The sequence below is a fragment of the Orbicella franksi genome, chromosome 5, assembly GCF_964199315.1.
Source record: "Orbicella franksi chromosome 5, jaOrbFran1.1, whole genome shotgun sequence".
Classification (NCBI taxonomy): Eukaryota; Metazoa; Cnidaria; class Anthozoa; order Scleractinia; family Merulinidae; genus Orbicella; species Orbicella franksi.
In genome coordinates, this window is record NC_138149.1 from 9,188,496 (window position 1) to 9,201,152 (window position 12,657).

The 12,657-nt window shown below is 41.3% G+C and overlaps 3 protein-coding genes across 5 annotated transcripts in view; 1 reads left to right on the plus strand and 2 right to left on the minus strand.

Annotated features, from left to right (window-relative positions):
* On the minus strand, positions 1-2,494 carry LOC145488572 (uncharacterized). The gene has a single exon (XM_081467464.1). The coding sequence runs from the start codon at positions 2,329-2,331 to the stop codon at positions 556-558; it is 1,776 nt and encodes a 591-aa protein (XP_081323590.1). The 5' UTR covers positions 2,332-2,494; the 3' UTR covers positions 1-555.
* Positions 2,495-3,063: 569 nt separating this feature from the next.
* Positions 3,064-5,810, plus strand: LOC145488573 (uncharacterized). Its single transcript, XM_081467465.1, has one exon. It carries the CDS (start codon positions 3,922-3,924, stop codon positions 5,623-5,625), a length of 1,704 nt encoding a protein of 567 aa, XP_081323591.1. The 5' UTR covers positions 3,064-3,921; the 3' UTR covers positions 5,626-5,810.
* A 73-nt stretch (positions 5,811-5,883) lies between these two features.
* The window catches only part of LOC145488569 (integrin beta-PS-like), a 33,026-nt gene continuing 26,252 nt past the window's right edge, over positions 5,884-12,657 (minus strand). For 2 of the 3 annotated variants that reach the window (XM_081467455.1, XM_081467453.1), the window contains exons 23-26: positions 12,060-12,152; positions 11,178-11,313; positions 10,044-10,151; positions 8,833-9,275 (exon numbers count right to left, since the gene is read on the minus strand). In XM_081467455.1, coding sequence (XP_081323581.1) covers positions 9,031-9,275; positions 10,044-10,151; positions 11,178-11,313; positions 12,060-12,152 — 582 coding nt within the window. In that variant the 3' untranslated portion in view covers positions 8,833-9,030. The other variant, XM_081467454.1, reaches the window with a different exon arrangement.

The window sequence follows — 12,657 nt, forward strand, 5'->3', positions numbered from 1 at the left end:
CTGAACATTTAAGGGGAAAGGGCAAAGAAAGAACTTTTGCTATCTACCCAGTGATACACGGAAAATGTCTTTAAAATCTGCACGTGCTGTTCGTTTATCTTTAATACCTCTGTCTGAGTATATGCTAAAAATCGGAAATAACAAATCACGGCTTGAACAAGGCACTCGGTGTGTTTTAATTAAGGGAAACAGAAAATTTCACAAAATTAAAATATGGACATATGATAGGCTATTTTTTTAAGGTATATTAAGTAGTTTCAATTAAACTTTTCTCCCTCTTCAGCTAAGTGGACTTTCAGAGGTTTTGCATTGCGTGTAAACTTGGATCAAAACTAGAAAAAAATAAAGCCAAAAAATCCTAGTAACCAAACGAAAAAAAACACATAATCGCAGTTAACCAACCGTCTAAAAACTTCAGGATTAAAAAATGCAGTCAGAGTCAAGCGCGGGAAAACACGCCACGTAAGTTACGTCACCATTGAATTTGTTTTTTTTTTTTTTTTTCTGATTGGATGAAGATATCACCCCCACCCCCCTCCTCCCCCCTTTTTTAAGTTAACACTCCGGCGCGCATTTCTTGCCATGTCGAGTGTTAATAATCTGGTGTAACACGTCATATCGCACCAGCAAGTAGCCATCCTTTCCTCTGGTAACGGCGAATGGATACAACTTTTTTACTTCCTGTGCGATCACGCCGCACTCCTCCCCGGTCAGTCCGAAAGTTTTCTGAGCGATTTCATTCCATTCCCAGCAGGCGCCCTCGAGTCCAATTACATTGTAACGGGAGTGGGGTAGTGTGGTTATGTTTAGCTTTAAATCCCTGTCGCTCATCGCAATACCTGCTCCAATTACAACAGGTACGACAAAATCGAACCAGCTGCTGCTTTTTTTACTTAGTTGTTGCTGAAGCAAAGCTATGGTTTTCAGTTGTTCCTCGTGAAGTTGTTTAAAATTTCTTTCTTGTATCTCGGCTTCGTCCTTTTCTCTCTTTACCTTTGCGATCTGATCATCTTTGATCGACAATTCACGTTGAAATTTCTTTTCCTGTTCCTCGTGTCTCTTTTCCGCGGCTAATCTCTCACCCTCAGCTTTCTTCGCCTTCAGTTCCAGCTCCTCCGCTTTCCTCCTCTCTTCAGCGATGCGCCGTAGATCTTCTCGAGCAGCGCCAATCTCACCTTCCAATTCACATTCCATTTTAAACGCGTCCAGTGCGTCTCCACTTTTCTCCTCGATCTCCTCGGCTTTCACTAACGCAAAAAGCGGCTCGATAAGTTTGACGTGGCTTCTCTTGCAAATATTTCTTTCCACGGCGTCGTAAACATTTGCAAAGTCTGGCCACGAGTTTGCATTCATCGTCTCCGCGAGTCTAACGGCCAACTCCACTAAACCTTTACCATCTATGGGACTTCCCCTCAAGGTCTTTTTTACTGGAAATTCTTTGAATTTGCCAACTAGCTGCTCCATTATAGACCAATAGTCACTTTCGCGTAGTTTCTCGAAATCTTTGAACAGCTCTCGACTCACTAACGGAATCTGACTCACAGCGATTTGATTTCTTGGGAAGTGCTTGGCTATTGTTTTTCTCTCCTCTTGCATAGATTCTTGGAAAGAAGGCTCCACTATGGAATCTCTAGTGTAATCCTCGATCGCTCTACCTCCAGGTTCGCGTAGTGCACCTCGGATGACTACTTGTAACTTTGGAAAGTTTTGCATACTAATGTTCGGGAAGACAAGATCACTTAGGCGTGACATGTGAAATAGGAAGTGTAAGTTATTATTCTGAAACACTTCGCGAACAAACACGTTCAAGCCGGATGAAATCAGGGCTGTAAACATGCTTAGCTGAATCGTAAGAGCGTCGTCACCTAAATTTGTGCCCTCTACATCTAGCAACACGACGTTACCTCCTCGCTCGTCTTGGATGATGTGACACCATACGTCATGCGTGACAGAGTCGAGTGTGTCACCGGTCTCAAATATTTCTTCCACCTTGTTTCGATTCACTTTGGTCCAGATGTGGCTTATCAGGTTCATTGTGGTCGATTTTCCAATCCGGGCATCGCCTACTACAGCGATCACTCGTACTGGTCGCTGCAGCTGAGACAATTCTTCCAGAACAGTTTCGTTCAACTCGAAAGTTTTCTGCGTTTTGTTGAACTTCATGAGAAGTCGAGCTGGCTCCCCTTGAGCATTCGAAGCGAAATTAATCGCGACGGACATCGCTATGAGAAAACAAGACGCCAGCAGTTTCATTTTGCAGTACATACTGAGAAAAACTGTTTTCAAATAGGCGCGTATCAAGCCACAAAAACAAGTCTTTGGACACGTCATTTGGTTGGGAATTTCCCGCTTTCGAATCCCTCTTCAAAAATAGGGTAAAAACACCGAATTTCCTATTTTTCTTGGAATGAAATATTAATCATAGTTCTGCAGTAAAATCCGGCACATTTTTCAGCAGAGCAGAATAAAAACCAGAATTGCCGTTTTGTGATAGTCTAAGCATTTTTTGGGGGGGCAAAACGTTACGATAGACATAGAGATTTTTCGGTGGCAGCGAAATTAGAATTAATTTTAGAAGTTTTATATCTTCATACTTGCAAATTTTCTACCCGCAATAGGACACTGAATACAACTTGAATGTAGTTTAGGCCCAGTTCAGACGTCGTGCTTCTGCCGTGCCGAACTAAATTGCAATTTGGTTCAACTGTAGCACGGCAGGAAATCAACTCTGATTCAGACGTCGTGCCAGAGTCGAATCAAATCCAGGGTTTACTGAAGCCTCGTAACAATTCTCCTCCTAACTCCCCGAGGGAACGAAATCTCGCCAAAACACATTGACATAATTTATGAATTTAGTTTGGCGCGACAGAAGCACGACGTTTGAATCGCTGCCGTGCCAGAGTCGTGTAGCACGACAGAGCTTGTCGAACTTAATTGCTTGCCGAACTTAATTCAAAAGTTTGATTCAGACACCGTGCTTCTGCCGTGCTTTTGTCGAACTTAATTCCTGAATTTAGTTCGGCACGGCAGAAGCACGACGTCTGAACTGGGCCTTTAACTTTCTAAAAGTCCTTTCCAATAATTCTTCGACTTCGTCGCTCGAAGAGTGTCCTCTTACTTCGTTCGAGGGACATGAATAAGCGAAGGATTAAGCTGAAAGGTCGACTGGTGGCAAGTCAAAATGTAGCTTAGAGGTATGTCTTGGACAGCAAAATAGTTTCTGTGGAAAAGCTTTTGTTCTCCCTGCTTTTTTTTTTGTTTTGTTTTGTTTTAATCTTAAATTATCACAATGTCGCTATTCGTACGTTATTTATCAATTATGGTTCAATTCCTTTGTTAGAGCAATGTTTAGTTTTATTTTATTCCAAGACAAGTAACACGAGTTCCCAGTATTTTCCCACCGTGTCGACCGGAAGAGACGTTTTCCCGGAATAAGGGAAAGCCCCCTTGGTAACTGACGTGGCATTTGAATTAAAATATGAAAATGGGATTTATCTGTTCATCCAAAAGCGAGTAAATTTGTCGAAATTTGTATTGCTGATAATAATTGATTGTAAATAATTGTGTTACTAACCCGTTTATAAGGTCATATACAGTGTCATATAAGTGAATACAAACGCTTTCAAACCCCATGATTATATTAGACACGCATTTCATAACATGACGTGACTAAGGGAACTTTCCCTTGAAATGACTCACTTCCGAAACAAAGTGAAACATGTGGTCTTTTTCCCAGTAAAAAGATAACGATTATAACAATGAAAAGATTCAGCAGATAAAAAATACACGTGGTCAAAGTACGTATAATGTTTCTGTGTGGCCACACAATATAAAAGCAGACGCGACAAGCCATAAAATCAGTTTACGTCGGCCGGCTACCACGAAGGAGTCTCTGAAGGCTTTGCCGGTGTTCTTGTCAGAATGAAATTAAAACTTGCCGCCGTTCTTCACCTGATATTTTCCGCTCTTTTGAGCTCAGTTCGCTGCAGTAGTCCACCAGCCAAACCGCTGCTGAAGTACGACGATGAAATCAAGAAATTCATTCTCGGTAATGATGCACTTAGTGACATCGAGGCTCTATCCGGACCAGTCAAGATAGTGGGAGCGATTGGGGATTCACGCGTCGGTAAGTCCACAAACTTAAACTTTATCAGGTACTTTCTCGACGGAAATAGAAATCAGGGAGTTCAGAAAGTGTTTAAGACGAATGACAGCATCGAGCCATGTACCACTGGCGTGTGGATCTCAGTGGTGCGTGACGCAAACGGCGCCGGAAGCACAATTTTACTCGACACAGAAGGAACGAATCTTGGTAACAACGAGAACACTGATTTGTTGAGCATCTTCACAGTTCTCTTGTCCTCGGGTTTAGCGTTTTTTGCCAGGGAAACAGTGCAGAATCACAACGTACAGTTTTTGTATCGCGTGTCTCGCTTAAGCGAACAAATTTGGACACAGGATGCTGCTAACACGACTTCGTTCCCAGAACTGATGGTAATTCTGAGAGACTCGCTCTCTCCTTCACCGGGTAAAACTCTACAAGATCAGATACAAGATTTTATTCTCGACGGCAAGTACGGACAGACCATCGCAAGGCATTTTGCTCGCGATCACATCAAGGTCAGAGACATTCCGTACGTGGGAGATGCGAAACGACTGAACGATTTGGAACAGTTCCCGCGCGACAATTATGCAAATGTCGCGTCTTCTCTTGCGGAGGATTTCAAGCGTTTTCCTGCTAAGAAGACTGTTGGTGGAGCATACATGGATGGAAAAATGATCGCTGACCTCGCCAGGAAGCTTCAAGCTGCAATCAATCAGAACTCGTGGGGTGGATTTTCAGATGTGTACGCCGCCCTCGAAACAAACTTGTGTGACCGCAGTTTCCAAGAAATCGTCGAGCCGTTTTTGGAAAAGGACTTGGAGGAAATCAAGTACTCTAAGAGTGGAATTATGAGCAGGTTTGCGGAGAAGTGCGCCCTGGAACTGGAAAGAGGTAAAACTCGAAATAAGATATCTCAAGCTATTGCCAAGAAAGAAGAAATAATTGAAAAACAAAAACACCTAGACAAGGAACGCAAACGTAAAGCGGACGAGGAGAGAAGAGAAAAGGAGCGGGAAGAGCAACGCCAACAAGAAGCGCGCGCGAGAGAGAAGAGGCTGGAAGAGGAACGAAAAGAAAGGGAAAGAGCAGAAGCACAAAAAAGAATTCAAGAAGAAAACGTTCGAAGAGCTCAAGAAGAGACTAGGAGGTTAAAAGCTGTAGCAGCAGCCAGAAGATCGAAAAAGAAGAAGAAAAAAGATGTAATAAAGACCGTCCTCGGCGGTGCCGTCCTGTTTGGAATTTTCAGCGATTCGCGCCTTAAAGAAAACATCACAGCCATGCCGCATTCAGAGTTTGAGGAGATTGGTCTCCAGAGCTACAGCTGGGTGTGGTCCAAGAAAGCGGTCGTTGAACTGGGTATAAGAGGGACTGAGCACGGTGTTATCGCTCAGGATGTGGAAAAACTGTATCCATGGGCGGTGCTAACGAGCGATGGGGGATACAAGAAGGTCAACTACGCAGCTCTGAAACAGCTTGTCGTGGAAAAGAGAGCGGAATTCAGAAACAAAAACAAAAACTGAACTGCGTTTATTAAACCTTTGCGGTCACGTCGGTCACCTTTGGTACGATGTAGGAACGTGTAAACACAGAAAAAATTATCAGAAACTTTGTGTTAGTGAGCCTATCCAAACGAGATCCATTAAGCTTTTGTTTATTTTGCAAAGAAATATCTGTCATCAATTCCATTTCACATGTGTGGCGGTGATTTTTATTGCTACCAATTTTTTTTCCTTTTTTTTTTTTTTAATTCACCTTTTTTTATATAAGAATATCGTTTTTCCGGTCTAGGCTAAATATTTTTTGCCCATTCTATGCCCATTTTAGACTGACAATATTCTTGTGAATATTCTTAGTTTATCATGGCGAATGACCTTTCTGTTTTATTGACTTTGATGGCGTTGAAGTAATTTTGGAGCCAGACTGCAGGCGATAAAGCCTGATATAACACACAAAACTACTTGTTATTAGCATGGAACATACGGCTAGTGCCGTTCTTGTTCTTCTTTGCAATTGGTTAGTTTTGCAGTTTACAGAAAGGGAGAATTATATATGGTTTAGTTAAAAACGCATAATTGTATTTTATATTTACAAATTTTCAACACACAAAATTATATGCTTTCCAAAATCTCAGCCTTGCTTAAGCTTAAAATATTCTTAAAATTTCGCTCATTTCAAGCTCAAAATTCTTAAAATATATTCTTACAGAAAAAAAGGAGTGTAGCGTCGTTTGTCTGTCTGACGGCAGGGCAAACACTTTTCAAGCGTTAAAATTGCCGGATTTATTGATTGATTTCAAGGGAAATATCAATTAAATTGCATCGCCGGGAACAGGAAATATCAATATTCTAACATGACTCCGAGGCTTCGGGACAAACCTCTATATTTCAGGGGTGGTGCTTTCTACGTATGCAAGTCTCTTTTAGGAATTGGGGGTCAAAAGAAACTTAAAAAAATTGCACTTTTGACCTGAAAGCCTTGGATCCATGTTAGAAGATTGATCTATTGAACAACGTGGCCTATTTGTTCAGTTTCTCAATATATAGTTTTCATTTTATGGTGAAAAGTTTTGGTGAAATTTGTTTATTTCGAGCGTGGACGCCTTTGCAAAACGAAAATTGTGGTGACAAGATTTGGCAGAGCGTCCGTGAGTCTGGGAATGTAGACCTTTAGAAAGTAGGTAGCAGGATGATGCGCTAATAAAACTTTGATATTCAAAAAAATAACCTTGATTCTGTGTCAAGCTTGAAAGTATCCAATAATAATATTCTGAGAAGAAACCAATTCAGCTTTGACAAAGTAAAGTTTCAAATTTCGGATTGTGAGTTTTGTAATGAAAACAATCCTGTTTAATTTCAACCGCCGTTAATTAACTCCTTTACTAGGTAGTAAATATACATTTCTTGGAATTTTTTGTCTTGCATGCTGTTATTGAGGTTATAACTTCGGTGCGAGGAAGCATAAAAGGGCCACCTAGTCAGCCACACCTTGTTTACATGCACGAGTTTGGCTAATATATTTGGGTCCTACAGTAGAACCCCGGTAACTGTTCGAGTTACCGGGGTTCTGCTATATTATATACTTTCAGGAACACAACTTACAGTAAAGCAACAAAATATCACTTCATCATACAATATCAATAATTTCGATGGCATCGAAAACTGCGGAGGCTGACCAGGGTCTTTTAAGATGATTCAAAATCCCTCCACATGACGTATCCGCTTGCTACAGGCAGTTTCCTTTCAGTTGCGAGTTGATAATGATGTCCATTTATCCCACTCTATTACAGTTCGTCCGATGCTGTGGATGGAGTATGTTTATAGTCAACCGGTAAAGCATACTAACGACGCCAAAATTTTGTTGTCATGGCGACTGTTTAACCGAGATGTCAAACACAATTTTTGCGTTTAGAGACTGGTAACTTACATGAAAAACTTTTTTTGTTCTCTATAGTTACTGATTTAGGAATATTAAATTCACGCTATAAAAAGTACGTAAAACTTTTATTTCGACTCACAAGCGGACCATAGCATCATTCAACTAACAACTATGCACATCGATGTCATGAATGGAAGACTAACTAAATCGAATCTCCCGAGAGGGATCACCTTAGAGAGAGTCTAATTGTCCCCTAACGAGTGGTGTCCTGAAGGCGCCAGACACACGTTTACGTGTGGTCTGGACCACAATTCGATGTAATGGTACCGGAGGTGTCCCCCTGACAGGTACCTTATCACGGAAGATGTTTGTCTAGATCTATAATTTTCCGCTTCATGTTTTAACTCCGTACATGGGATTTTGAAAGGTTGTGGTCGTTGGTTTGAAGATGGGGTTTTCAGCCTGTTTTCGAGAGAAAAACAAGGATAGTGTCAGCATAGGATTCCTTACAGTGTTTGTTCCATCTAGTTATAGTCGTGACTTAAATTCTAACGGATTGTTTACAGTAGCATCTGAGCCATTGCATTTCGAAACAGCCAGCTGCGTTACTTGTATAGCTGTACTACGCACTACTAGCCTGTTACAGGCGCTCGGTTAGTATCAATTTTCCAGATCTCCCTCGTTCTCGTGCTCTATTCGTTCCATCAGTTTTCACTCGCCCCCACAGACCCTGAGCCTAGAACAGGTTATTTAAGAAGGAAGGAAAGGACGGATAAAATTGAAGGGGGACGGACAGGCATCTGAATGACTGAGTGACTTAGCAGCTAACCTGCAAACAAACCCTTTCCCTTTTCCAAAGGAGCTTGTTCAGACTGACTGACTGATTGACTGACTGACTGACTGACTGACTGACTGACTGACTGACTGACTGACTGACTGACTGACTGACTGACTGACTGACTGACTGACTGACTGAAGGAAGGAAGGAAGGAAGGAAGGAATGAATGAATGACTGTCTAACTTCACTGTTTTAGGTAAATTCTATTTAAAAAAATTTTGTAAGTAGGTAGGTATCAATATAAACAAAGTAAACTAATCCGAATGTCATGCAATACGACACCAAGAATCATTAGAGAAACGTGATAGTGAACAGTCTCTCGTTTGTTGGAAACGTAACAAGTATCAATTAAAGTGGAGCTGTTTGCCGATAGTTCAGGACGCAGTACCTAACCTCTCATATGCTGTAAAGTAAAAATAACGAAGTAAACTACAAAATTTTTCAAGCATACCATAACACATTTTGCATTCTGTTGTTCCTTCTCAAATTTTGCAAACGCTCGCCGATCCTGAAGATAAAACGAAATTGTAAAAATCGTCCAACGTGCAATAAAGGCATCCCCAAAAGTGAGTTTACATTCATGGAACAGTCGGTAATCCTGAATTCCTAAGTCCATTCCCAATAATAATCTTAAGCCCCAAGCCTTTCATTCCCAGCTTTTTAACAGGCTGCTTCCGTGTAAGACGCTTTTCAGCTGAGAACAAATCAGAAATCATCTAACTTCTCCGTTATGTTTGCAGTTCAATTTAATTTTTTTAAATGCTGTGAAAGCATTTAAGGCAGCTGACCCGTGGCTGATTATCAAATGCTCCCGGTGGCCAAGTGGAAAGGGTGACGTCATACTGACCTGTATCGTCGCTAATACTCTCCATATTAGTAAAAGAGCTAAAGCAACAGCTAACACAGCTCCAATTACGCTGAGAATCACTAACAGTGCCCTCATTTCAGATGGACAATCTGAAGGAAGGAAAAAGAAAGAGGCAGTTGAGCTACAGACCTGCAAATGCATTGGCGGGTTGAATTCTCTTTTACTGCAAGAATCGGTCGCGGCGAGATAATCTTCGATAAGAAGATATTCTCATGATGACCTAAGAAATACTCAGAACTATTATGACAAGGGGAAAACTTCCATATTGAAAGGACGAGGGTGCTTGTCGCACCTTTTTGGGGTTAAAAACGCGGTTTTGGTAGCTATTAGGGTATTTAGCCTCAAAAGGTCCATAAAAGAAGCTTTTAATAATAACAATAATAATAATAATAATAATACTCTATTTATAAAGCGCTATTTCTATCGATATTCAATAGCGCTTTACAATGATTTTAAAGCGTGGGTAAAATAAAATAACTAATAGAACAACTAAGCTCTACAAAAAACAAGCTTTTGCGGTACCTTTTAGGGTATTGAGTCGAAAAAATATGACAAGAGATAATGTGTTGTTTTAGAATTGATATCTCTTAAGGGTAAATAACAATTCAAGCCACGGCCTCGATACAGTATCTTGGTAACTCTTAGGGGGTCCTTTTCAAAATTTCCTGCGAGCACCCCCTCCTTTATATATGGGAGTACCCTCTGGGATATTTGACAATCGCAACAATAATTTATGTCTTCATACGTTTACAATTGTGGTGATGTTAATTAACAAATTGAACATGGGTGAATCATCTTCGTTAAGGAATTGGTGAAAACCAATTTGAGAAATCCCGATATGCCATTTAAATGCCAACCTTTGTTTCTCTGTGTAGAAATCTCCAACTGTCCATCCGCTTTTATTGTGTAGGCGAACCCAAAGTAGCAATCGTCCTCATCTAGAAAGCGACACTGTTTGCCCATAGCTGAAAAATGTAAATGAATAGAGGTTTGCAAGAGGCTGTTTAGTATAGGTCAGTCCTTATGGTAGGTTTTAGAAGCTTAACTCTATCTTGGAAGATGGCGATGCATTTTTTTAGCACCAACAGCTAACTGGAGATTTGCACTAACTGTACACAGATCGTAATGAAAAACAGGAAAGATCTTGTGTACCTAGCCGAAAACCAGGTGTGTCCAGCTAGCGGATGAAAGACTGCCGGCATACTTCCCACTCAAAATGCTATTTGTTTTTCAGCATCGGCAAACTACCTTAAATGTAGCAAAACATGTGTATAGAGTGCTTTTACGTGACGTCACGCAGCCATATTGGAGTCCCAAAACAATGACACGGCGGCCATATTTGTGTTCCAAACCAATCCTGTGGGAGTTGCCATCTTTTAAATGGCTGCCGGCCAGGTAAGTGAAAACGCTCTATCGATAGAGGGCTTATACTGGCAGAAAAAGATGTGAAATCAGGGTAAGATCCCCCATCGCTACCCTGCCAAGGAGCTAGACAATCCCATGCTGGTGGTATGGGCGAAGACTTCCGGGAATGTCACCTCTTAAATCAAATGCCACTCTTTGTTTCCAGAAATATTTTTCTGTTGTATCGAGCGTTTAACTAAGTAGTACTATGATAATTGCCTGTAGTTCGCCATTCCACGAAGTGACCAACGCACGTTTTCTCCTTAATAACGAACTTTACGGTGTCTGGAAGTGCCGAGCTAGCTTGAGGCGCAAGACCGGGAGCAATACAAAGCAATCAAGGGAGGTTGATGACGGACAGCGAGAGATGTTCAGGAAAGCTTGGGACGTGCAGAAGAAATGGACTCATATTGAAGGGGGATAGAGAAAGGGAGTGGCGCGTGCGCGAAAGCTTACGGTCAGTGAGACGGACAAGCGCCTACCTTTCTCGCTAAAGTAAGCTGTAGTTCGTTACCAAAACACAGAACTCCCTCCAGCTACACAAGCTCAAGGAAAAAACTGCGACAGAGATAATTTTGTACGCTTACCAGGTGTTAACTTGTCCACAGCAGTGATTTTAAAATCCTTGCATTTTCGAGAGCATTCCTCTCCGACAAGTTCTCCAGTACCAAACATACGGCATCGTACGCATGCTCTATTAGCTTCACAGTTTCCTATACAGCTCTGGAATACAAACCAAGAAATTAGGACCGCAATGCGTGCGCACGTCTACTGCACATAGTAATTTACGTTTCACTGCAACAAGTAACTTGAATTTACTTCACCTCCTTTATTCAACAGGTGCAGCGCGCTGTTATCACCCCATTCCCAGGTGAGTGGCAATATTTTTAGGTTTCATTTCAGGCTCTTCAGTCACTAGACGTCGCGAACGTTTTTGTCGTACAATAACCTTATATTCCAGACCGCTTCCCTAATTACTTATAGTTGGCCCAACTTCCCAAACCTAATCTTAGTGGTTTCTGAGACTTAATGCTCGCAGAAGAACCCTTTTGCATCAGCTGGTGGACCCTCATTAACTGTTGAGTGCCACAACGTTTATAACAATGTTGTTGTAGTTATCTTATTGATGTAGCTTAAACAGAGGGTCACGTGGCCAGCTGAAAAGAGGCCTATGCACTACATCACTATATACACCCGGAGCATACTGTTTACGGCAATCAATCAACGGTAGAGAGGCAAATGCTTACATTCATTCATTCATTCATTGAACGAAATAGCGCGGCTAAAAGCTGTCCTGTTTATTTCAGGCGTGCTAATACAGGACTGTATGAAAATTGACTAGACAACGTTGTAAAGTTGTGTTTGTTGATTTGTATCGCTTTACGTCTTAATTCTGGCGTCATTGGTACAGGCGAGATCACCATGCATTTGTCATGATAGCATTGATGACAATGTGTTACATCTCTTACCAGGCATTCATCGCAGAAGGGGCCTCTGTAGGGCAAGGAAGCGTTACACACACAAGCTCCACATCTGCAAGTTCCTCTGCCGCTACAGAGGACCTAAAAAAGAAAATTTACGTTTGTCACACATCAATTTGTAAACAGATAGCTACATGTAAGTTAGTATGTAAAAAAAGTTTAAATCTAACAACTTGAATTGCTTTAAGCAATAACAGGATGTAGAGAAGTTCCCCAAAAGAGATATATTATTCTGTCGTATCAGTAAATGGCATTTAAGAGGTCTTTAGCTTGGTGGACAGGGCCTGGCATCGAAAGCAATCGAAAAACATGTTCATGGCATTTTCGCTTGCTGACTCAGATAGGTTTTAGCTGTTAGAAGTTTAAAACTGGAACTGGGAGTTGAAAAAACTCCTACTTGCTATTTTGGACCCAACGAGGGTTTGCTTCTAATTTGTCGAGGCCAATGTTAATTTCAAGTTAGTAATTCTGAAAGTTGACAACAAAAACAGTTAAACGCGTGCACCCGGAGCTGACTCGAGTACACCGAAAAAATAATGCTGCTAGTTAAGTTAGCCTTGTAAAAGAAATAAAAGTGCGAGCACAA